At 50.8% G+C, this 25,112-nt stretch overlaps 1 protein-coding gene across 4 annotated transcripts; it reads right to left on the bottom strand.

Moving 5' to 3' along the window:
* Positions 1 to 300: 300 nt before the first annotated feature.
* On the bottom strand, positions 301 to 24,299 carry AEN (apoptosis enhancing nuclease). Of its 4 annotated transcripts, XM_072737272.1 has the most exons (8): positions 23,646 to 23,732; positions 23,453 to 23,504; positions 22,279 to 22,344; positions 21,561 to 21,635; positions 19,408 to 19,493; positions 4,718 to 5,323; positions 3,101 to 3,301; positions 301 to 2,564 (listed from the first exon to the last, which is right to left on the bottom strand). In XM_072737272.1, exons 6-8 carry the CDS (start codon positions 5,255 to 5,257, stop codon positions 2,331 to 2,333), a joined length of 975 nt encoding a protein of 324 aa, XP_072593373.1. In that variant the 5' UTR covers positions 5,258 to 5,323; positions 19,408 to 19,493; positions 21,561 to 21,635; positions 22,279 to 22,344; positions 23,453 to 23,504; positions 23,646 to 23,732; the 3' UTR covers positions 301 to 2,330. The 4 variants fall into 4 exon arrangements, with proteins under 4 accessions (XP_072593373.1, XP_025856950.1, XP_025856974.2 ...); XM_026001165.2 differs by having other exon boundaries at positions 22,279 to 24,299; XM_026001189.2 differs by lacking the exons at positions 21,561 to 21,635; positions 22,279 to 22,344; positions 23,453 to 23,504; positions 23,646 to 23,732 and adding an exon at positions 21,240 to 21,376.
* Between the last annotated feature and the right edge of the window lie 813 nt (positions 24,300 to 25,112).

The raw sequence follows: 25,112 nt of genomic DNA, 5'->3' as shown, positions 1-25,112 counted from the left end.
ACCTGTATGTTATGTGTGTTTCATCACAATTAGAACTAAACATTTTCTTGAAAAGTAACAGCTTCAGGAGAAACAAACTTTGTGCTCTGCAATAGGGCAGTTATAAAATTTTTAAAAATAAACTACATAAATTCTGTAGCTCTAAAATGTTCTTGTCACATCCCAAAGCATTATCTTGAAAGCCCCCACCTCAAAGGCCAAAGCACCCAGCAAGACTCAGTGCCCCAGCACCCCTCAATCCCTCCATCAAGCCACCCTCCCACTCCAGCCTGAGAATTCAGAAAAGACCACTTCACTCACTTTTCTAATTGAGTCTTTTTTTTTTATTTTTAAAAATTACTTATTTATTTATTCATGAGAGACAGAGAGATAGAGAGGCAGAGACAGAGGGAGAAGCAGGCTCCATGCCCGGAGCCTGATGTGGGACTTGATCCTGGAACTCCAGGATCTCACCCTGGGTGGGGGGAAGGCAGGCACTCAACCACTGAGCCATCTAAGCATCCCATTTGAGTTTTATTCCAGAACAAATGGTTTTACAACAAAGCTGATTTTAAACCCAGTACATTTCCCTACTGGTAATAACTCCATCTTTTTCAACCCACAGCCCAAAGAATCGAAACTACTACAGCCCGGCTGGCAGTTTGGCGCCAGCTACAGATAGATGTTTAAGGACTCCAGAACAAAGCCCTGGAACCAGGCCAGCAGAGGTCAATGCCTCAGCCAGCTCCCTGCTCTGCAGCCTGGGAGGGAGCTGACAGACAAGCTGGAAGTAGTGTGGTTTCAGCAGTGTCTGAGTTCCTGGCCCTGTTGCTTGGGTCAGGCTGACATAAAAACCATTGTTATTTCCCGCATGCAGAGGGACGCTGAGCAGACACAGGTCACACCTCCATGCTGGGTCCTTAGCCTGCCCCTGTTGGAACAGCCAAGCAAGGACAGCCCTGTTGCAGACAGAGCCACTCCATCCCAGGAGGCTGGCTCAGGTGTTATTCAGAAGAGGCTGCGACCAGCCTTAAAGAAAACAGAGCAGGTCACACTGACCTCAGCTTGCTGCGTGCCAGGCACCGGTACCTGATCCCCATGACAACCCGGGGAGGTTGGCTGTAGCATCATCCTCATTTTACAGAGGAGGAAACAGGCTCAAGAGTGAGGTCACAACTTGCTCAAGGTCACAAGTCTGTGTGGACCTGAGGTCTTGGCTAACCTAAATACCCCAAATGGGCCCTTGTGAATCAATGAAAGAGGGGAGACATATGAGATCCCATCAGATCCCAATAATCGTGATGACTACGGATCAAAGAGCCTGAGGGGACACCAGCTCGGGAGTGGACACACTCCCTGGCCCTAGCCCCATGGACACGCAATCTGCCCCCTGCACACTGGCAGCCTTACTTTTTTTTTTTTTTTTTTTTTTAAGATTTTTAAAATTATTCATGACAGGCACAGAGAGAGAGAGAGGCAGAGACACAGGCAGAGGGAGAAGCAGGCTCCATGCCGGGAGCCCAACGCAGGACTTGACCCCAGGTCTCCAGGATCACACCCCAGGCTGAAGGCGGCACTAAATCGCTGAGCCACCCGGGCTGCCCTGGCTTTACTCTTAATAAATAAAGGTCCCTTGGGTGTAGCTCTGCACAGAGGTCCCAGAATTCAAACTGCTGTCTTGTTTCTCAGGCTTGTACTTAAGAGAGCCCAGCATTGTGGGCATGAGGAATGCCCGAGTTAGGTCAAAATTAATATGCCACAGTCTCCACCCAACATCAACAGAGCTGCTTTCCCCACTCTCAGAATAGTGCCTGGTGATGCCTAGTGCCAGCTCCCCTTGGGCCTGCGGGCTCTGCTATCCCATCATAGCCTAGCACTGAGTTCCTACTACAGCTATGGCCAGAGCTGCAAATCTGAGAAAGGTAGGAACGTCCCTTAGAGGGGCTTTCACTCTATAGATTCAGGACATGTTCACTGTGAACCTAACAATGCCCGCGGAGGAAGATGCAGAGAGCAGTAAGAGAAAAGGGCCTTACCCCAGGTCACTGAACTAACACCCCACGAGGAGACCTCACCCTCTGAGACAGCACAGCATAGGGGGTGGGGAGGCCAGTGACGGCTAGGATGGTCTGCTGGCACACCCCCTCCTCTGGCTGGGTCCCCATAGCTCACCCACCTGACATTTTCACAGTGCCTATAAAGTGCCATTAGCAAACCATGGGGGGGAAGTGCCCACAAGAGCCCTGGGCAGAGGGAGCCAAAAGGATAGATGGTCCCAACTCCCCGGACCCTGGCAACAGGCTAGCTGCACCCTGCCCTGCCCAGGATGAATTGCCCAGGGCTCTCCTGCCTCACTCCCTTCTGTCCTGTGCCTCCGTTTCTCCGCGGGTGCCCTGGGCCAGGTCCTCCGGCCAGTACTGGTCCTCCATGTACTGCTCCATGTCCGTGCTGCTATCAGGCTCTCGGTCCTCCGGGCGGGGCGGCAGGCTGCTGGCCTGCTGCTGCTCCCACTGCACCTCCACCAGTCGATAGAGCTCCATGGCTGTCGTGGCATCTTCCACTGATGAGTGCCCGTGCTGGCCAGCCTGCGGACAAGAGCCCTCATCACTGCCCGCCATTCTGGATCTGGTGCAGGCCCAGAACTCTCGGAACAGCTGTGTATGCATAGCTCAGGACGGGGGCAGGGCATGGGTGACGCTCAGGAGAGCACAGCAATCTCAGACATCCCATACCCCACCTATCCTCTCTGACTCTGCGTCCCCAACTCAAACATAACCCATGGTATAACTGACTTCAGAGACTTGAAGAGCGGACGGAATAATGAGAAGGACAGTGGGAGCGAGAGTTACTGGCTGCCCCTGGGAAAGGCTCCGCCTTGTGGATTCTCCATGAAGGGCAGGGACAGAGCCAGGGACCGGGTGGAGGACAGATCTGCAAGAGCTGCAAGAGCCCAGCCTGCAAGAATGTGGTTGGCTGTCACAATAGGGATGGTGGAGAAAACACCCAGGGCTGCCTCTACGTGTGGGACATCATACTTAGCCCTGGTTCCCGGGACTGGGGAAGGTGGAATGACTGGAAGTCCGAAGGCACAGCCCATGGCCCCTTCTCCCGTCCCACGCACCTGGATCTTCTTGTGGAGCAGCTGCAGGGCCAGGTCCTTAAGAGACACCCGGGTGCGGGTGTGGAGGCCAGGCTGGTGGAGGAGGTTGGGCACGTAAGTGGTATCCCGGGTCTGGCTCCGAGGGTGCACGTACTTGAGGGCCTGGAAGTCATTGTGGAGTGCATGCCCCACCACCACCTTGCCCTTCAGGAGCTTGAGGATCTATGAGTGAAGGAGGCAGGAAGACCCTGCTGTCAAGCTGGCACGAGACATGTGCTGCCACCCTGGCCACTGGCACACAGATCCCTCCAAAGGAGTGGGGGGGAGTGTGGAGAGGGCACCCACGAGCTCCATGGTCAGCCACGCAGCCTCACGTCTGAGTCCTGGGCCTTCGACTCACTATGACCCGGGGCACACTTAGGCTCTCGAACAAGTAAGAGTGCTGTCTCCCCGGGGTTGGTCTGAGCATTTTAAGAAGTAGCTCCTGGAAGAAGTCTTCTAGTTGATCAATACAAGCAACTCTGTTCTACTGGCACAGGCTCTCTGCTCAGCCTGGAAGACTTCCCTGCACTCCCCCACCCCACTCAACCTTGTGCCAAGTCCTCTCGGGGCGCCTCGGCTTCCATGCCAGGAGACTTCCCACATGACTGGCCCAGCCACATCAGGACCCGGGCTGTTCTCTCCCATGGTAGTGGAGTGGATTCATCACGTTTTCTAAGGACACCTCTAGGTCTGGCACAGTCTATCCACCTGCCCCCATGTTAGCTCAGTGTAAACAGCAGGGACGATGTTTGACTTGACTAGTGATGCTCGATGAAAGCTCAGTACACAGAAGTCGACGGATAAAGGCCCACTGGATGACGTCCACAGAACTGTGCCTGGCACTAGAGATAAGCCCATTAACAGCAGCTTTTGTTAGCATTAGCCAACATGGCCTGTCTCCTCAGGATCCTGCCCCTGGACAAGGGGCCATATAGGACTCTGCTTCCCACCTCTGAAACCTTTGGTCTCTGGCTCAGCGCTCACCACGTGCATAGTGCATGCCTCTCTTCCCTGCCTTCCATCCTCCTCAGGCCCCAGGGAGGTCATGTGCACGTCTGCACAGCATGATGATTTTTCAAAGCCATACCCAAGCCCATGAGAATCTCCATGGAAGGATCTGGGGACAAAGATTCAAGATTTAACAGCGCTTTAGGTGCTTCCTATGGTCAAATACGTTTGGGAACTCCTAGCACATTAGTGCGATCCCAATCACTAATTGATCTTTTTCAAAGCTCTGGATAACTAAAAAAATATGGAAACACTGATGCCTGAGGATGACAGGACTGTGGGCCTTACAAATGCTAAATAGATACATCATACTTTTACAACCGAAAAGAAAATGTAATTTGTGAGCCTTTCACATCTTCCAAGTGGCAGTCTTTCCACAAACATTATCCTAAAGACTACCCAGCAACCCTTCCATGGAGGTGGGTCCAGATTTTATGCACCCTTGTTTATGGAGAAGGAAGCCACAGGTTACACAGAGGTTAAGTAACTTTCCCAAACTCGTTTCCAGCAGCTGAGTGGTGACTCAAACTCAGGGCTGCCTTTCCCTGGCCATCCCCCACCCACACATGTCCCCACCTATGTCCTCACCTCTTTCTGGGCCACCTGGAAGGGGATGGCCTTGCGCATGTGCTGCCGAGTGACACCACTCCAGCGAGTACGGTAGTCCACGATGGGCATCTCAGGCCGAATGTACTTGTCATAGAGGACATCGCCATGGTAACTCACTACAGAGCAGCGGGCCAGCTCACTCACCCGCCCTCGGGGTCCCGTGCCCACCATCTCACAGTCGATGGCCACACATTTGCTGGGCCGGGGCCCTGCGGATTCCTGGGGGGTAGGCTTTCTGCTCCACGAGGCACCTCCAGGTTCATTCCTCAGATGCTGCATCCCACTGCTGGTGGCTTCAGTGCCCGGCAGTGCCTCTGATGGCATGGGCAGTGGGGAGGGTCCCAGCTTGGGGGGCATGCTCAGCAGCCCCTGCTCCTGCAAAAGGGCTTTCCGGGCCATGAATCGCTGGTGCTGTCGACTCTTCCGCTTGTGTTTTCTCCGAAGCACATCCTTGGCATTCAGGCTAGCCAGGGAAGGGCACGGGCACTGGGCAGACTCTGGGCCTTCCCGGGGTACCATCCCAATAAGCTCACACCTCGGGGCAGGCGAGGCCTGGTGGGGGTGATCTGCCAGCAGGGCGGCGCTCTGCAGAGTCAACACAGGGCAGAGAGGCTGGGTGAGAAGTGTGCAGGGCCGGCCCCGCCCCCGCCTGCAGGGCTCCACTGCCCACTGCCCTAGAGCCCTGTACTTTGTCTCAGGCTCCCAGACTGAGCCCAGGACCTTTCAAGTAATCACTGCACTGAGTCAAGCTCCCCTGTGAATCACTATCCCAAGTACTTTACATAGAATCACTGAATACTCCCAACAACCTGAACAAGTATGATCGTTCTCATCTCACAGGTGAGAAAGACAAGAGTTGATACGAACCCAGCATCCAGGGTCTCAACCTTCAAGCCAGAGCTCACCTTCAGGAGCATCAACAAGCTTTAGAGAGGTATAGATATGGGAAAAGTTACAGAAACACTGTGTGTATGCATACATACATACACACACGCAAATCTCATTTTTAAATTTTTTAAATTTAAGTTATCTCTACACCCAATGTGGGGCTCAAACTCATGACCCCAAGACCAAGAGTCGCGTACTCTTCCAACTGAGCTGGCAACACAATCTAATCCCAGTTTAAAAACAAAAAACAAAAGAATCCTTTGTGAAAGCACAGGCCCTCATCCTCAGCAGAAACTGGAGAAAAAAAATTCACAAGAGGCTCACCATAGTTGTATTTTCGATATCTGTCAACCAAAATAAGGTAATTCATTAAATGACTTTCTACCTTACTAATCACAACAGCATCTAAAACAGTTTTTGATAGCTAGGCATTTTGCTAAGTCACCAGAGACTAAAGGCAGGGGTATGCTCGTAAGCTGGCTCAACACACAAAAAGGGAAACAGAAAAGGCAGTGTCCACAGGTCCCTCCATTACTGGACACTGGGGATTTCTGAAGTTCATGTGGGTTTGCAAATCCCATGCAACAAGGCCAGCAGGTGCCCAAGAGCGAGGGACCATGCTTGGACAGCTTCACTCACTTGCTAAGTCACCTGGTACATTTTTAACAGGCCAGAAAACCAGGACTTTCAAGTAGGCAGAGCAGGGTTTAACTCAGCTGTTTAGAAGTTACCTGAGCTAGCTTCAGGTTCCTTGCTTGCGAAATGGTCCTACTACAACCTGTCCTAATGAAGATGAGAGGACACAATACACGTGTGCTCGCTCTGCATCCACTGTATACAGTAGGGGCTCAGTAACTACCTGCTCCCTTCTCCCCAGAGCAGTTAAAGCTCTCCTCCTGATTGGTCACCAGCTCTTCCCAGGCCAAAGCTGCCTTGGCCAGGACTCACTGCCCTCCCAACCACAGGCTTTCCCCTTACCTGTCTTCCCACTTACATACCTCCTAACCTTTCTACATCCTCCAGGAAGCCCTGCTGGAACAACCCTCTATCCCTAAGGGTTGTTCCACCCTAAGGCTCCCTTGGGTCCCAGCTCTGCCAGTTGCTGAGCAGAGAGTAACATAGGCAGATCCTGGCCTCGAAAATAATTAGTCTCACTGCAGAGACAGAAACAGAGCACAAGGCGTGCGCAGGGCTGGGTTAGAATTGCTAGGGAAGCAGAGCTGGCCCAATGATGATTCTGGAAGGCTGGTTGGAAGAAATTAAATCTCTGTGAAGAAGAAACAGTAACCCTCCAGGTGACAAGGAGATGAACTGGTGGCCATGTTAGGGGCAAAGGCCTGAAAGAGGAAGGAAGCCAGGGTTGGAAGGGGAGCCCTCCCTCCCCAAGCAGCCTGATGCCACTAGGGCATAAAACACAAGGTAGATCAGGTCCCAGCTGAAGGAACTGTCCCTCTCACCTTTTCACCACTTAACCTTCTGTCCCCACCCTGGGAAGGCTACCACACACCTTGGTGGCCCTACCCTCAGCCCCCTAAGCTGCTACCCCCAGAATGGCCTCTGCTGATCAAATGAGGGAATCCCAAGTCCCAAGGGAAGTCACTGACTTCCTGAGCCCAGGCACTTACAATCTAGCTGGGGAACAGAGAAATTCACCCCTCCACACCTGACAGCACAACCAGAGAAGCATTTACTACACTTTAAGACAACAGTTACAGAGCGTCTACCCCAAAGTGCTCCAAAGGCCGGGTCAGAGCCCTGTGTGTCTTTGCCTCTTCCCCAACAGCCAGCCCAGGACCCGGCACACAGCAAGTCCTCTTCAGAAGTGTGTGAAGGGAGCTGAGGCCGGGCCTGCCAGACTGTGGGAGCAGCAGGGCTGGAGGTGAACCGGAATTCAGGGAACTCCTCATCTGGCGAGGAGGCAGCCAGCCTCTTCCCAGGGTGTGCTCAGGATGGGGGGTAGTGAATGAACGAAGGATTCATCTGTCTGAGTACTGGACAGACAAATGCCAGGTTAGTGACGCCTGCCAGTGGAGGGACATGTTGAAAAGTTTCAGGAAGGTCTGCTAGGAGCACAGAACGGGAAAGGCACTCAGAGGAAATACAGACTGAAAGTCCAGAAGGCAAAGGTCCTCCACTGAGAGGGCAGAGGGCTGGTGGACCAACTGACCAGGAGGTAGGGGGTGAGGAGCCCGATGGAGGGAACAGTGAGAGACCACTGTTTCTGGACGCTGGTGAAAGTTTGGGCCGAATCCAGGGATTGATGGAGAAAGAAATCCCTACTGCCTTATAGGCAGAGCTCTGGAGAAGAATCCAAACAGGGACAGAGATTAAGAATGGTGGGAGGAGAGCCACTTGGTGATGCCTGGGCCAGGGCGACGCTCCGTGACCCATCCTGACTCATCCTCCCTCCGGCTTGCTCATTCACTCCCCAAGAAGCCTTCTCCCTTTTAAAAGCGCACCTAACTATAATCAACGTCCTCACCTTGACGAGTCACAGATTAGAGCCGACAAGCATAGAAGCTCAGTTTGCCTCAGCTTGGCAATGGGGAGAACTGGGACCTTTCCCTTCCCTTCTCCAAGGTCAGGAGCTGAGCCTGGGAGCACAGGGTGGGTGGCCTCCCTGACCCTCCCTGCAAGATTCCCAGGAACCCAGAAATCAAGTTCCCTGAGAAAAAGTGGCCTTGTGTTTCAAGAGATGAAAGCAAGTCCTCTTCTACATGCCCTGACCTTGCTGACACGTCAGAACCAACAATTAATTATCTAGGACATGCCTGGCCCATCCTGGGCCACCAGACAGGGGGTGGGGGTGGGGGTGGGGTGCTCAGCAACACTGGAGAGAAGTTTGGCTCAAATAACACAGCTGTTTCAGTAAGGACACACTCAAATCTCCTCCCAGCCCAGAACCACGTCTTTGGGGATCAGCAGCCAGCAGGTCTTGCGGTGACAGGTGATGGGGTTTGTGGCCCAAGGCAAGGACTCCAGCAGGAGAGCCCCCGAGCCAAGGCCCCAAAAGCTACCAACCTGCGGGCAGATGGGGAAGGCAGTAGGCGGCTGTAGGCTGCCTTCCGGGTGCCCGGGCCCTAAAACCTAGATGTCCTGGGACCACGTCACCGCCCCCCTGACCACAAAATGGAGGTGGATGAAAACCGAGCGTGGATCTAGGTTTGGGGCTTCCCCCAAAGCAGTTAGAACGCCCGTGTCAAACGTCGAGTCCCAGGCCTGCCCCCCCACACCCCGCCGTCCCAACTGCCATCCAGGGCCACGGGGCCTGAGAAGCCGTACTTTGTATTTTGATGAGCGCGCGACCCCACGCCCGAGCCCTGGCCCAGAATAATTGCTCGGATCTGGAAAACCCGGGCTCGCCGAGGTTACCCCCCGCCCCCGCCACACACGCGCCCCGAGCTGCCCAAAGTTCTCGGCAGGGCAAGGAGAGCCCGGGAGCCCCGCCGACCCCCCGGCCCCCGAAGAGCGCCCCGGGGAGGCCCGGCCTCGGCCACGGAGGGCTCGGGTGGTCCCTCGCCGGCCGCAGGGCCGAGCCCGCCAGGCCGAGCCCCGTGCCCGGCGCCCCTGCGCCCAGCGCCCAGCGCCGCCCCGCAGGCCCCAGGCCCCCGAGCAGGGGAGGCGCCCGGGCAGGGCCTGCACGCCGCAGGGCCCCGAGAGCCGCTCGGCCGGGCCCCGGCGTCCCCGAGCGCAGGCCGGGAGCGGGCGCCGCGCGCGGGACCCTAGGGCCGGGGGGGCGCCGCGCCAGCAGACCCCACCCGCCCCGCCCCGCCCCGGCCGAGCCCGAGCCCGAGCCGTAGGCCGAGCCGTAGGCCGAGCCCGGGCCCGCCGTCCCCAGCCGCGCCCCGGAGCACCTGAAGCGCCGCGCGCGTCCTCCGGGCCGCACGTGGTGTCCTGCAGCCCGCAGCTCCCACATGCCCGGGCAAGCCCCGCTCCGGCTGCCCGCCCATTGGCCCGCCGCGCGGCAGCGCCCGCCCAGCGCCGCTGCTGATTGGCCGGCAGCCTGGCTCGCGGCGGATAGGCGCAGGCCCGCAGGGGGGCGGGGACGCCTAAGGGGGTGTGGCTTGTGCGGGGAGCTGGCGGGACCCGCGGAAAATTTTAAAGCAACCGGAGCGGAGCGTGGCCGCCTGTTTCCCGGGTCCCATTCCCTTTTGCACGGCGCTCCCTGGGCCAGGATGCGGCCACCAAAGGCTGGCAGGAGACACACCCACATTTGCGGAACGGGAATGGAGAGCCCTTCCCTCCTCTGTGTCGTGGGGATTCCGTGAAATAATACCCATGAAGGGCACTGAAGAAATTTTGGGGCCACCTGGGTGGCTCAGTGTTTGAGCATCTGCCCAGAGTCCTGGGATCCATCCCCCTGTCGGGCTCCTTGCACAGAGCCTGCTTCTCCCTCTGCCTGTGTCTCTGCCTCTCTCTGTGTCTCTCGTGAATAAATAAATAAAACCTTTAAAAATAATAATAAACAGTTCACATTTATTATGGGAGCACTGCTGTGTGCCAGGCAATATGCATATATAATCTGTACAAGAACCCCACGAAATATGTACTATTATTTCTATTTGACAGTTAAGGAAATTGACATTAAAAGAAATTAAGAGGAAACAGCTAAGATCCAAACAAAAGTCCCTTACCAAAGCAGTCTGATTCCTCCTAGCTCTGTCTTGCAGTGTTGCAAAAAGAGGGCATTGCAAAGGTTCCCAGAAGGCCAGTGGTACCCGTGTCCAGGAATCTGCCACCTCTGACTGGAATATAGATTTTAGGGAAGCAGGACAAAAGACGAGGCCCCTAGAGAGATTAAGTCCTTCTACTCAGACTTCTGATGGCCTTGGGGAGCTAGGAGCAGTTTAATCCAGAGCTGGTTCATTTGCTTTTGGGGAAGCTCCCTCTGGCTGCAGTGCAGGGAGGAATGGATTATTAGATCTGGAGAAAGAGGGTTTGGGGGTGATTGTGGACATTCAGGCAAGGTAAGGTCCTGGGGACCATCGTGGTAGAGAGGATAAAGAGCTTGGGACAGATTCCAGAGCTCCTTAGGAGGCAATAGCGATAGGATAGAGAGTAGTAAAGAAGAGGACAGAAGGTCTTCAGACAGGGACACTTCGTGACAGTTTACTCTGGGGGCAAGGACGGTTTTCAGGGACTCCGTATTCAGATCCTCTACTCCTATGGGTCTGGACCTAAGCACATGCCTGGAGTCCTGGACGTTCAGCCTCCTTCTCCTGTTTTATAAGGAGCTGTCTCCAGCTTTACAAAGGAAAGTCTCAGGCACACACTCATTCTGCATCTTGCTCTGCTGCCTCCCCCTGGGAAATAAAGAAGGGTTTCTGATTTACTTTCACTGTGATCCAAGGAGGATTTAATCCTGTTGTCAGCCAATAAGTCATTCAAAATATATACTTTTTGAGCATGGGTAATCACCAGGAATTAAAAGAGCTGAGAGACACTGACAGAATAAACCTCCTTCTATCTGCTTTCTATGTGGACCAATGTTTATCGGTGCTTACAAAAGGCCCAAACTCTGTCTCGTTGTTAGAAAAATTAATATTCATCCCTGGATCTAAAAAGTTACTGGAAAAATAACTGACTCTACTATTCATGAGAGACACAGACAGAGAGGCAGAGACATAGGCAGAAGGAGAAGCAGGCTCCCTGCAGGGAGCCTGATGAGGGACTGGATCCCTGGATGCAATCACAACCTGAGCCAAAGGCAGATGCTCAACCACTGAGCCACCCAGGCATCCTTTCAATGGCACTTCTAATGAAAATTTACTTCTTATGTTTAAAGAGGATCTCTCCTGTAACAAAGTGCTTTATGTTTGTTATTTGATCACATGTACTGAAAATACTTGCAACAATATCTCAACTTAGAAGGGAAAAATTAACGCCTAGAACTCTATGGGTCCCAGAGCACTTTTAGTGTTAATGAGATCAAATTTATATACATAATTTTGTGCCATAAAGGCATGATTGGCTGCTCCAGATAATATTGCCAAGCATGAAAATATAGTATGCTGGGATTGACGCCATAGTGGCTGAATGGAAATAGAAGTTCAAGAAGGGAAAAGAATGTTGCATATAATGTAAATGAAAAACAAATCTGGTTTTAGTAAGGAGAGACAGTACTTGAAAGGATTATTTGGAACAGGGTGGGAGGAGGGGAGAACTATAGTCATAGGGGGAGTGCTCTGACCAGAAGATCTGCTAAGTTAGGCAAAAAAAAAAAAAAAATGGGGGGGGTTCTTTTATAGGGAGGAGTAAACAAGGCTAGAAAGAATGCCAATGGGGGGAGGAATGAACAGGAGTGATCTAATCCAATATCCAGATGGTAGGTCGTAGAGTCTTTGGGAGATTGTTTTAGCCTAAGGTCTATTCTCTGGAGGGGTCATTAAGGAGGAATTGTAAACTGGCTGTCACTGAGGGTGGGCCATAGTTGAGGGGTCTAGAGGAAGAAGAGAAGCTTAGCCAAAGTTTGGTTAACAAGCATTTTGTTGGGGATCCCTGGGTGGCTCAGTGGTTTAGCGCCTGCCTTTGGCCCAAGGTGTGATCCTGGAGTCCCAGGATCGAGACCCACGTCTGGCTCCCTGTGTGGAGCCTGCTCCTCCCTCTGCCTGTGTCTCTGCCTCTCTCTCTCTGTGTCTTTCATGAATAAATGAATAAAAATCTTTAAAAAAATAAAAAACAAGCATTTTGTTCTGATTGATCAGTGTGCCCCGCAGGTCAGATACCCATCCATGAGTCAAAGAATGGGCATTCAGAGTGTCTGTGCCAAGCCTCATTATAGGTAAACAAAGGGGGAACCCATTAGTCTTATCTCAGTGAAATGTGACAAAGTGTTTCTTTGAATAAGTCATTTCCAGAACACAAAAGGATTTGAGAATTTCTTAACCATTGCTGCTTTCCAGGAGCACAAGGCTCAGGGAAAATTCAACATTGTCAGTAAGAGTCTTTCATTTATTTTTAAAATAGATAACGATGGGGCGCCTGTGTGACCCAGTTGGTTAAGTGTCTGCCTTTGGCTCAGGTCATGATCCTGGAGTCCAGAGATCCAGCCCCACATTGGGCTCCCTGCTCCACTGGGAGTCCACTTCTCCCTCTCCCTCTGCCTTTCCCCCTGCTCGTGCTCTCTCTCTCTTTTTCTGTCAAAAAACTAAATTAAAATCTTAAATAAATAAAATACATAACATTATCAAATTGCTATGATATTTAGACTTCACTGCACTCATTTAAGGACACTTTTTAAAAAGATATCCATATTTACAACACATTTTTTAAGATTTTATTTATTTATTTGACAGAGAATGAGAGACAGAGTACAAGCAGGCAGAGCAGCAGGCAGAGGGAGAGGGAGAAGCAGGCCCCTGCTAAGCAGAGAGCCTGATGTGGGACTCCATCCCAGGACCCTGGGATCATGACCTGAGGCGAAGGCAGATGCTTAACTGACAGAGCCACCCAGACACCCCACAATACATTCTTTATAACTATGTACACTTATGATTAAAAATATTATCAAGCAGAAAGGCTCCTGAGTGGCTCAGTTGGTTGAGAATCAGCTCTTGATTTCAATTCAGGTCATGATCTCAGGATAGTGAGATGAGTACTGCATTGGGCTCCATGCTGTGTGTAGAGCCTGCTTAAGGTTCTCTCTCTCCTTCTCCCCTGCCCCTCCCCACTTGTGTGCTCTCTCAGAAATAAAATAAATAAATTAAAATAAAATAAAATAAAATAAAATATTAAAAACATATATAATCAAGCAGGGGCGCCTGGCTGGCTCATTCAGTGGAGCATGTGACCCTTGATCTTGAGGTTGTGAGTTCAAGCCCCAATGTTGGGTGTAGAGGTTACTTAAAAAAGAATAAAATCTTAAAAAATATATATTATCAAACAAAAAACTTGAAGGTCCCCAGGTATATAATACAGATGGCCCAATACTGGCATCTTGACTGTGGATGGAAATATCCTCAACCTCACCTTTAGGGATCTCACTCTCTCATTCCTGGAGTGAAAACATCTCCTTCCACAGAAGCTGTGGCTTCTATATAGCAGAACCCTTGGAGCTGGGCTTGGTGGGAGAAAGTCCATAACCGAAGTCTTGTCGCTACAGACCCTACCATTTCCGCCTCTACCTTACCAATCCCGAAGCATTTGAGACATGCTCGATTGGTATTGCACTTACAAACCATCATTGCACTTAGAATTCATCAAAGCACCATTCTTCCTGCCACGTATCAGTTTTGAGGACTGTTTAGGATGCTATGGGATTCTCATGCTGCTGGACCAGGTGCAGACTTGAAAGGTGGTGTCAATCTGGTCACTTTGTAGGCCAGTGGTTCTCTAAGTGTAGTCCTAGACCAGCAGCAGAGGCATCACCTGGGAATTGGCTGGACCTACTGAGGCAGAAATCCAAGGGGTTGGAGCCCAGCAATCTGTTTTAATGAGCTGTTTGACAGCTTTTGGGTTCATGTTCAAGTTTAAGAGTCCTTATTTAGATCGTATAAAGCTGACAAAACTTTGGGAGCCAAATGAAAATAATTTACTCATTTTATTCAATCAGATTCCCTCTGTATAGCATGCTTGATCCAACAGAGACTTTGGACTTATTTGGACACAGCCTGTCACCAAGACGCTTGGGGTACCTTTATGCCTTCCCTCAACTTCTGAGAACTTCCAGGATTCTTAATGCAGGTTAAGTCTCACGTAATTGAATTTGTTTAATGGAAAATGTAGGGGCTCTGATCCAGTGGAATTGTATCCTCCACCATTACGTGTTCCATTCTAGACGAGGGAATATCTTCACAGATAAAATCAGCTTTTACATTTGTGGTCCTCAATCTCGGGTGAACATTGGAATCGCCTGCAGAGCTTTCAGAAATACTGAAGCTTGGTCACACCCCAAGACTTTGATTTAACTGGTCTAGAGATGCATTTCTTTTAAAGCTCATCAGAAGATTCCAGTTTGCAGCCAAAGAGACTCGCGGTCAAAGCGCAACTACCTAGAGAACCCAGCAGAGGGCGCTGCGTCCCCGCTCATCCAGGGAAGCAGATGTGCGCGCTGGAAACCTGCCTGCTGGTTGCACAAATCTGCTGCACGCAGTTAAGGAAAGAGGACCCAGATGTCCTGACCCTTGGATCATCAACTCTTTTGTGTTCTGACACCTAGAAAGTTTCATTAAGAAGTTGTAAGCTGTGGGGCGTCTGGGTGGCTCAGCTGGTTAAGCATCTGCCTTTGGCTGGGGTCACGGTCTCTCCCTGGTCAGTGAGGCATCGCTTCTCCCTCTGCCTCTGCCCCCTGCTCTCTCTCTCTCTCTCTCTCTCTCTTACTCAAATAAATAAATAAAACCTTAACGAAAAAAAAAGAAATTGTAAACTATTTTGCTGAATGACCTAGAGGTAAGTCACACGCCCTCTCTAAGCTTGGTTTCTACTTTTTCTGATAAAAAAAAAAGGGTGGTAAAAAAAGAAAAAAAAAAAAAAAGGTGGTTTGCAGGGAGGGGGAGGGAGAGGGGATCTGTGGCCTATATTCATTCTTTCAATATATATTAAGTTGATGTAAATATATCAACATATGTTTATATGTAAAATATAATTATATATTATATATATAATTATATAATATAATTATATATTGTATAATATATGTATATATTAAATGGATAAGATACTGATCTGGGAGGGAAAAGATAAACATCTGAATGGGATAAAACTCCTACCTGATAGGGGAGACGATCTTAGAGAGACTGTGAGTAGTTCTCATGTGTTCCTACTTCAGGGAAGGAGACCTGTGGATGACCCAGGTCAGGGAAGAGAAAACCATGAAAGACGAGGCAAAGAGACTACCACTGAGTATTTACATGTGCCATTACATATTATGACACTTCTCTGGCGTAATTATCATTAACAGCTAGCATGGTTAGTTGTGATAAGTTCCTTTGTACAAGTGAGAACTCTGAGGCTCAGAGATGTTAAGTGACTGGTTCAAAGTCACACAGCCAGTAAGTGTTGGAGCCAGGATCTGAACTGGGGTGTCTTGCTTCAAAGCCCAAATTCCATTCCCACCCCCACCCCCAGGGAGTGCCTAGTTCCCTCTGGTTTACATTCTGCTACACAGCAGCAAGGGCTCTCTGACGCATCTCTCAACTCCAGAGTGCCGCACCCCACTTTCCTCCCCAGATGTTCCTTTCACTGAGGCAAGGTCTCTCCCCCTCGATCCCCACACCAGGCATGGTGGCTGAGGGCTGTCAGGGAGAGATTTGACTTCCTTCCCCTCTTGTTCCTTCTGCCCCAACGAAGGACAGACACCCGCTGAGTGACACCAATTTGCAGCCTTCTCAAGTGTGAATGAGATTTCTAATAGGACCGGTTTGCCCACTGGCTTCAGGCAGGGTCAGGAATAAAGAGAAATTTAAGAGGCAGGAAATGGGAGAGAAGGGAGCCGGTTTGGAGGAGCTGAAGCAGCCACTGAAGCTGTGACAGCAGCAGCCTCTGGTGGGAGTGAAGCATTTGATTCCTTCAGAGGCTTAAGTTCTTTGCCAAAGGTCACACAGCTGGCAAGTGTAGAAGCAGGATGAGCGCAGCTAATGGTTGCATTTTTAGCATTCCCTAAAGGAATACAACTCCCAACCCAATTTAAGTTGGTAAGGGGCTTTAGTGTTAAGATTTTTCCAGCCTTTGCCTCCCTAGGCGGCTGACCAATCCTCCGCTTCTTCAGCTGGAGGGTTCCAGGGTGCCTTGTGCCTGCTGTGAGTGAAGAAGGCTGGGAGGGTATTTGGGATTGTTGCTTGAAAAATGTGTCTCCAGTGAAGGTCTCATCACAGGAACTTGGTGGCCATGTTAGAGCAAGTTGCCCCACATACAAAGCCATGGAGATGGGCTGGGGAATCCTTTTAAGGATGACCTCTTCTGTCACAATGGAGGTGGCCTCCCAGCACAGCTACCCTACCCCAGTGTTTCCCTTGGTGATGCCTCTGGACCCAGCAGCACTGAAGCAGATTCTGGGGTCCTGAAGTTGCATACATAGGAGTCTACGCTCTCAGCCCTGAGGTAGGCAGTGGAAATGCTCCAGATGAGCCAGGGGTCTCTGTATTGCTGCCAGGGCACTGAGCATGATAGGTGCCTCCGCCATGAGTACCTGCTCCTCTGTGCCTGCACATACCACTGCTCTGCTGCCAAACACAACCCAACTATGGGCACCCAAGGGAAAAATGGTGGTTGGGTGAATTCGTGAGTAATTGAGAGGAACTGTCTTTCCTTGCCCTTTAGGGATGTGGAAGGAGCCCAGCACTCCAGAGGACAGACACCCTCATCCTCACACCACACCACCACACCCCCCTCCACGCTCCTCTGCTCACACTATAATCTGTCCTTGTTTCTGGAAGAGTCTGCTCGAGGTGTGCTGGGTGGTTTCCAGAGGTGTTTTCCAGGACATAGAGAAAGCACAAAAAGAACCTTGGAAGGAGAGCCAAAAAGGGGGGCATGGCCCTCTCCACACCCTGCTGCAGTGGCCAGCACCATGTGGCAGACTGGGACTTGTTGTTGGATGCAGTGAGACAACAACAAAATCACTAGTCTTCCAGATGGGGCGAGCCAGTCCACGCCCACACCCTGGCCTCTCCTGTAGGTGACTTCAGCACAGGCATGTTCCAGGAGGGCCAGGCCTGCTCCCTGCACCCCTCGCCCAGCCCAGTGCGTCCCCTCCCAGCTCTCGTCCATTCCCCAACCTCCAACCTCTGAAATCTCCCCATCCTCTGCTCAGAAGGGGGAGGGAAAGGGTGGTGTCTTCTTTTCTTGTTCTTGCCTCTGGAGTGTTTCATTTTCTATAAGGAACATACTTCTTTAATAACAAAATCTTATTTTTCAAGGGAGTCAGGAAGGCAGCTCATTTCTCTACCTTTCTTCATTAATCATAAAGCAGTGTGTTATCATGGAGATGAGGAAAAAGGAAGGACTCCAGGTAACGGTGACCCCTCTCTACCAGGTCTCCCTGGTCTCCCCAAGGCCTGCAACTCCACAGTCATGGTCCAAGGTGAAAATCCTCCCAGTGTTTACTGAGCCAGAGTCCAGAATGAAGTTGGGGGTGAGGGTGCGGGGGCAAGCAGAATAGAAAGGAGATGAATAAGGGACAAGTAGTGGCCTCTCAGCCCCCACAGCGTCCCCTTCCCTGGAGCCCCAGTGCCTGGCTGGGTCACTGATGGAGGAGAGGCAAGGCCGCCCCTGTCTAGCCCAGCCCTTAATTGCACTGGCAGGACATATCTGCTTCTTAATTGCCAAAAGCCACAATATCCTGGTGGCTCAGAGAGCACGGCCCTAATTTTATTTCTGCAGCAGCTGAAGGATAATTACCTTTCCCTATTGGTGCTGCTTTTAATTCTTTCTCTTTTTGATTGAGAACTCTCTCCCTGTAGCCCAGCTTTCCAACCTTTGGTTTGTTATCTTCACCCAGAGTGGGGCAGTGCTTGCTGCGAGACACAGAGTGGGGGACTTGGAGAAGACTGGAAGTGCCCGGCTGAGGCCCAACGCCTTCTAGCTGTTAGCCCCTCACCATGAGAGCACGGCTTTTTTTGTTCATTATTATATTCCAGTGCCTACTGCAGAGACGGGCTCATGAAACTCGTTAGCAAAGAGGCAGAATTCAGAGACAGAGTTTGATCATGGGGTGTGACTACAATAGATCCGTTTTCATTAATTTTTTCCTGGCAGGACCAATAGAAATGGACATAGCTCCAGTTTTCTTAATTTTTTTTTTAACTCTGGGCACTTTCTTGGTTGGGTGAAGATGCAAATAGAGGGGCGCCTGGCTGGCTCAGTCCGTAGAGCATGCAACTCTTGATCTTGGGATCATGGGTTCCCGTCCCAGGTTGGGCATACAGCTTACTTAAAAAAATAATAAAATAAAAAACACTTTATTATTTTTTAAGATGCAAATAGTAAAGGAGGCCATTACAATCTCAGAGAAAAGTAGCTTGAAAACATGACCTGCCCTTGAGCTCCCCACCTCCCTCTCCCCACTTCTAGTTTCTTTCCTCTGAATTTAGAGCCATCCCCTTGGCAATGCTGGTTTCCATGGTTTCCTCCCTGACAATGATCCCCAAACCCCTCCTCTCTTTTTCCTCCAGACGGTAATGGGTGATAGGGATCCTCAGTGTGGCCACTCCATGTAACCATGGTAACGATGAACTGAGCCTTCATTTATCTTTTGTAAAGAGAGCTAGGGAATAGAAGCTTTTGGAAGGAAGAGATGGGGGAGGGTCCAGGGCTAGAGCTGCCATTGTCATAAAGAGGAAATTAAGAGACTTGTCTTGATACTAGCCTGTAGGATTCAGTTCAAATATTTTTGAGCCCCTATTTTAAGCTCGACTAAGTTCCAGGGAATCAAAGGTGTGCATGACATAGCACCTAATATTGAAGAGCTTATAGTCTAGTGCTAGGAATCATGGTGCCACTGAAACCCTGGCTAGGATGAGGCCATTAAAGGAGGTGGCCCTTGAGAACATCATCATGATCAAGTATGTGTCCACTCCAAGCATCCCCTCCAGCTAAAAACCAAGAAAAGACTGATTACGGGGGTCTGTACTCACATTAAACCTTCTTCCAAACTGTTGTCAGTTTCTGTCTTGGAATGGGGAGGAGACTTTAATGCCCCTTTCTTTCACAGAAGTGTAAGCTAAATGCAGAATCTCCAAATAGGACTATTTGGTGTAGGGAGAAAGAAGGAAAACATACCTGCCCAAGTCCAGTGCCACAAGGGGCTGGGATAATCTTCAGTTCCAGGGATCATCATCACCTACCTGCCACAAACCCTCTTGGGAAGTGCTGTATCTGCTTCTACACTCAACTGGAGTGTCATCATCTTCATCCACCCAGATTGTTGTCACTGAAAATGCAAGCCGAAGGAGAAGCTATGAAGAATTAAAGTAAAAAAACAAAACAAACGAACAAAAACAAAGCTACCAGAGACACCAAAGTTGGACAGAATGAACCCAAAAGCTGAGATACAGGTTTGTCATAGGTAACACAGCTCTTCCCTCTCCTAGCTTCTCCTCCTCACTCTTGAAAGTTTTCACTAAATCCTTGAGGGTGGGAACCAATTCTGAACTTCTAGGAGAAATCACAAAGATTCCATGGACTTTTTGAGTGCTGATACCACAAATCTGCACTGACTTGGAGAGATGCTCAAGATATATTTTTATTTTTATTTTTATTTTTATTTTTATTTTTATTTTTATTTTTATTTTTTTATTTTTTTAAAGATTTTATTTATTTATTCTTGAGAGACAGAGACACAGACAGAGGGTGAAGCAGGCTCCATACATGGAGCCAGATGTGGGACTCGATCCTGGGTCTCCAGGATCATGCCCTGGGCTGAAGGCAGGCGCCAAACCTCTGAGCCACCCGGGCTGCTCTCAAGATATATTTTTAAATGAAAAGAAAAATCTACAGGACAATGTAATTTTTGTTCAAGAAAGCTACAAATAACTAGGTAGCAAAATTTGTTCTTGCGAAAGCAAGAACTGGATTAGCCAAAGTTCCTGGGTCCTAGAACTCTGAGCTCCATCCTTTGCTGCTGGATGAAACTAAGGCATATTCAAACATTCTGGGTACTCTGTTCGCTCAGCTAGTCAGAAAAGGATAAATGGCATCCTCTGATTGGTTGGCAAGGCAATACAAACTAACCAATGAAATAATGTCTCTCCTTTACTGGCCAGTAAGATCTCAGTTCTCTTCTTGAAAGGAAAGAAGATCCTTTGTCCATAAAGAAAATAGGCAAAAAGGGAATAATAATTAAAAAAAAAAAAAAAACCACTGTTGCTATGGGACATTATTGATGTGATCAGTGATAGCTGTCCCAGAGAATTCATAAAGGAGGCATGTCTTTGGGAAGAAAAGTACAAAGTACCAGCTGTCTGGTCTGCATTAAAAAGAAGTTTCTATAGTAACATGTGAAGGAGAAGAATTTTAATGTAAATCTCCCCAAAACTAGCCAATGGAGGGTAATTTTGACCTTCAACTTAGGTCGAAGTTATAATGTTTCTTTCTTTCTTTCTTTCTTTCTTTCTTTCTTTCTTTCTTTCTTTCTTTCTTTCTTTTTCCATCGGCAATATGTGAAGGAAAAGGCAAAGAAGAGAAAATGAAATGTGTGTTTTCTGATGCAGGGAGTCACAGATAATGATATGACAGCTACAGTTTGAAACAGATTTCCCTGTTGTCAAGTCATAGCTCAGTTTAAAACAATGTTTTGGAAATGGAAAGTTCATGGCTCTTAAGGAAAAGTATTCTAGGTGAAATAGTGCACAGAACACAGGTTGTCCTATTAACTTGCTAGTGATATTCCTTGAAATCATTCTGAGACTGTTACAAATGCCTTTGGGAAATGATGGGTAAAATGCTTTCCCACAGATACTACAAACGAACGCAGGTGGATAAAGCAGACAGGTGAAAAATGGAGTCAGTGTTTGTCAATTAAAGGAAAGGACGAAGATCCGAGGATTAGAAGCGTTGAGTGCCATATTTGCTAACTACAAAGGCAGACTGGAGAAGAAATAAAGAGAGGAGAATCCCATGGAATCAAAGGCAGGTGATGCCCATGGCAATTTGTTGAGGGAGCAGCATTTCTACTGACCTGCGCTATGTGGTTTGTGGGAAGAAGTCTGAAGAGGGGGTGATCTAGAATTCAGCTCCCCTCTCATGATGGATGTTGTTTAGGGAGGGAGGAACCACGGGCAAGCCAAAGAGAAATGCTTTCTGTACCAGAGACACCTTTGGACAATTCCCCTGGCTTCCTTGCATTCATCCATGAAGAACAAATATGTTTTTCTCATTTAAAGAGAAAATAAAGAGAGGGAAGATCAGACCTTCCATCTAAGGGACCAAATGAAAAAAAGGAAAAAGAAAAACCCCCAATTGTAAATCTCAGATAAATGGCAGGATAGAATATGCTTACCTCAGTGAAGAGGTCGGGGGAGAGAGTGGGAAGTGTTGCCATGGTCGAAAGGTAGCTGCTTCACCATAAACTTGACTTAAAAAAGAAAAAAAAAATTCACCGTCTACAATTTTCTTTTAAACCCCTGGGATTTTATAGGACTAGTTGTGACTCACATCCAGCCCAAGGAAAGCAGGGCTCCCCAGTAGATAATTTAAAGAATCAAGGTGCTCACGGATAATCAATGGCTAAAACCCCACCACTCACTGTAACCAAGGCAACAGGAGGCTGGGGCTGGTTGCCAGGTAACCACACTCTAGCCTGGGTCCCGTCCCTCTCCTCCTCCCCCACATCCGTTAGCCCTTTTGTGATAACGTCTTCCCCTCTGCGTCTTTTTTCCTCTCTGGCAAAAGAATCATTCTGCTCCTCGTGTTAAGGGCACGCTCTGGGCTCCTTCGGCTAAAACTGAGGACCTTGATGTTCATTTTGGACAGATTTCATCTACACCCAGATACTCTGACCCAGATAAAATGTGCTTCTTATCTGGCTTCAATAAATATCTTCTCCCTCCATCCCTTCCTTCATCCGCGTTAGGGAGTAAGGAGATTGCGGAGAGAGAAGGAGAGAAGGAAGAAGCGCAGGTTGGTGGGAGCGAGAGAGAACACGGCTTGGATGTGGCAATACTTTGGAACAGAGCAGTACCTGGCGTTCCCACTGTCCAGCTTTCCCCTAAACTCACCTTTTCCAGGCGCGCCTCTTCTCTCTGGCACCCTCGGGCACTTTGCACCAAGTTTTTCCTATTGGTCTTAGAGAAGGGGAGATAGAGTGTCCTCCTAGAATCCGACACCTACGCTCCCGGAGAAATGGGGAGGATGAGTGTGTCCCCCACCCCACCCCGCCCTCGGCGAACTCTGCCTCCTGGCCTCCACCGCGTGGGGCTTGAGGAATTTAGGGCAAACGGAGTCGGGGTGCGGCGGGTCCGGGCGCTGTCCAGCCTCTGGTGCTGAAGCCGGAGCCTCGGATTCACCGTGCAGGGACTCGGGGACCTCCAGCTGCCGGCTCCTGGCCTCCGAGGTGGGGATCCGAAGAGCAGGAGCCCTTTGCCCGGGGTAAGGGCGAGGCTAGGACGTGTCTGCCAAAGAAGTGCTTTTTCGGCAGACCGGAGTCCCTCGCGGGCGTCATCCCCGGAGCCTCTCCCTTCCCTTCCCTTCCTGGAACTGTGTAATTATCTGCGGCCATCGCGGCAGGTAGAAAGAGCCCCTTGCCCTGGGATGAGTATCCACCCAGGCGACTCCTGGCACTCCCCTCATTTTCTCCTTCGGAACAGGCTGTATCCCCGGACTCCTGGGGTGGGCTCAGATCTGGTGGTGGGCAAAGCCGGGAAGGAAAGCCTGGAACACCGAACCCCGCCACTTTTCTACATGCAACAGGTCTGCTGCATCTGGAGTCTGAAGGGCGAGCAGAGCGGAGACCGGGTTGCCGTGATGGGCCTGGGGAGACCTGGTCCGGAGAGCGCGCGCTCCCGAGGCCGGTGCTGCCCCTCGCCGAGCGGGCGTCTGACCAGCCAGACCAACCGCAGCCCGGGGTCGGCGTCCCGGGGCTGGGGAGCGCAAGAACCCAACGCCCCCAGAACTCGAGCGGGCCGGGGAGGCCGGCAGGAGTGCTCAGCTGCCGAGCTGCCGAGCTGCCGAGCCGCCTCCCGCTTCCCAGGCGCCCTCGCCTCGCCGCCTTCTCTAGGTGAATCTGTCAGCGGGCAAGACACCTTTGGCAGGTGCCGAGCCCGCCCGCCCCGGGCCCCCCGACGCAGCCTCGGGCTCAGTCTCGCGAATTTCAGCTCCGGTTGGATGCTCCGCGGGTCTCCGGCCCTTGCCCCCGGGGGGAGGTTGGACGGCGGACCCTGGTCGGGGTTTTACCTGGCACGGGGCGCCACGGCCAGGGAGGAAGTCAGCTGCCCTCCACGTCTTTCTGGAAGAAAGCCCCCTTACGACCCCGCCTTGGGCTCGCCGCTTCTCCACCTAGAACTGCAGAGCAGGGGCGGGTGGGGCGGGTGGGATGGGGGCCGCGGGTTGAGGAAGGTATTCTGCGAAGCACCCCTTGATTACTTGCCTGTCTTGGGTGATCTTCTGTCTCCAGCGGTGGCCGCGCCGCCAGGGCGGGAGGCAGGTGCTCCGGCTGCAAACAGTCGCCACGGCTGCGGGGGCCCGGGGAGAACAGCTGCTTTAAAGCCGAGACCAGCCCACAGGTGGCCTGTCAGGGCCACGGACATCCATGACGTCATCCAGAGGACAAGTGGAGAAGGGAAGTTGGTGGTGCGGGGGGTGGGGGTGGGGGGTGGTCACGGCGCTTCACATCAAAAGTCCCCTGTGGCCATGGCAACAGCTCGCGGGGGGGGGGGGCGCACCAACCGCTCGCCGCCTCTCCTCTGTCCTGCGGCGGGGCTGGGCTCCGGGATCCCGCGCTCCACGGCCGCAGGATGCTGGAGCGGGAGCCAAAGCCGACCTTACCCGCCCTGGACGAAGCCCTAGAGCCAGTCCCGGGTCCACCTCTCCGTTCGCGCCCCTGTTTCGCTGTCCTATAGCTAAACTGGGGAGGAGAGGGGCTGCCTGGCCTCAGGGAGACCCCAGAGAGCATCTCGCAGAAACCTCCGTTCCCACAGGGACATCCCATAGCCTCCCCCTTCAGCTCCCACTGCCCCACCTGGGCAGTCGGACCCCGCGTCCCTGACCGCACACACAGCCTGTCCTTCCTGAACTCAAGAATGCGAAGGCTTACCCTTCTCACCCACTCTTCACGTACTGAGGGAGCACACCCAGGGAGCGCCCACACGGAACCACCTGCCGGTGTCCTCACTGGTTGACACGGATCAACGAGGCTCCATTGCTTCAGAGAGCAGAGCAAACCGAGAAGAAAAGAGCAAACCCACCATGGATCTAATGTACATCTAGGGTTTCCATGCTGGTTTCCAAATGGGGCACAGATGTGTTAACTGGGGGGGGGGGTTTGTCTCACAGATTTTTTTTTTTTTTTTAATGAAGTACTTGTAAACAAGATTGAAAATGTTCAGATAGAAATCTGGGCATTCTATGTCTTTCAAAGGTAGGACTGGGGTTCTGCATGCAGTGGAGTAGCACTGACCCTTGTAGAAAGGACTGGGGTCCAGTCCAACCCAATGAAGCCTTCTATCCTTTTTGTCAGTGTCACCAAGGCCATTAATCAACTATTTTCCTTTTTTTCCCTTTATAATAGTAAAAAGGAAAGTGAAATATTTTTGTACCCATCTCAGTTGTTCACTTCCTTAATGCCACCTTCAGGCCCCCAAATCATGTGAATTTTCTGCCCCCCTATGTCCAACAGGAGCTGGTAAGGGCTTTACGCAGGCTGAAATTTTTGTTTCACTACTGGCTGGCAGGTGCCCTACAGGTCCAACCTTTGACTGGCACATAGACATCTGTGCTGCTCATATTTGGACAACATAGGGAGCAGGATATTTCCTGCTAATAAGGGTAGGTTTCTTTTTCTCTTACATTTTCACATTTCAAAATACACAGGTGTTGGAAACATTTAAAAATTTGT

This window comes from Vulpes vulpes, chromosome 14 (genome assembly GCF_048418805.1).
Source record: "Vulpes vulpes isolate BD-2025 chromosome 14, VulVul3, whole genome shotgun sequence".
Classification (NCBI taxonomy): domain Eukaryota; kingdom Metazoa; phylum Chordata; class Mammalia; order Carnivora; family Canidae; genus Vulpes; species Vulpes vulpes.
The sequence above is the reverse complement of the archived record's forward strand: the minus strand, read 5'-3'. Positions and strand labels throughout refer to the sequence as shown.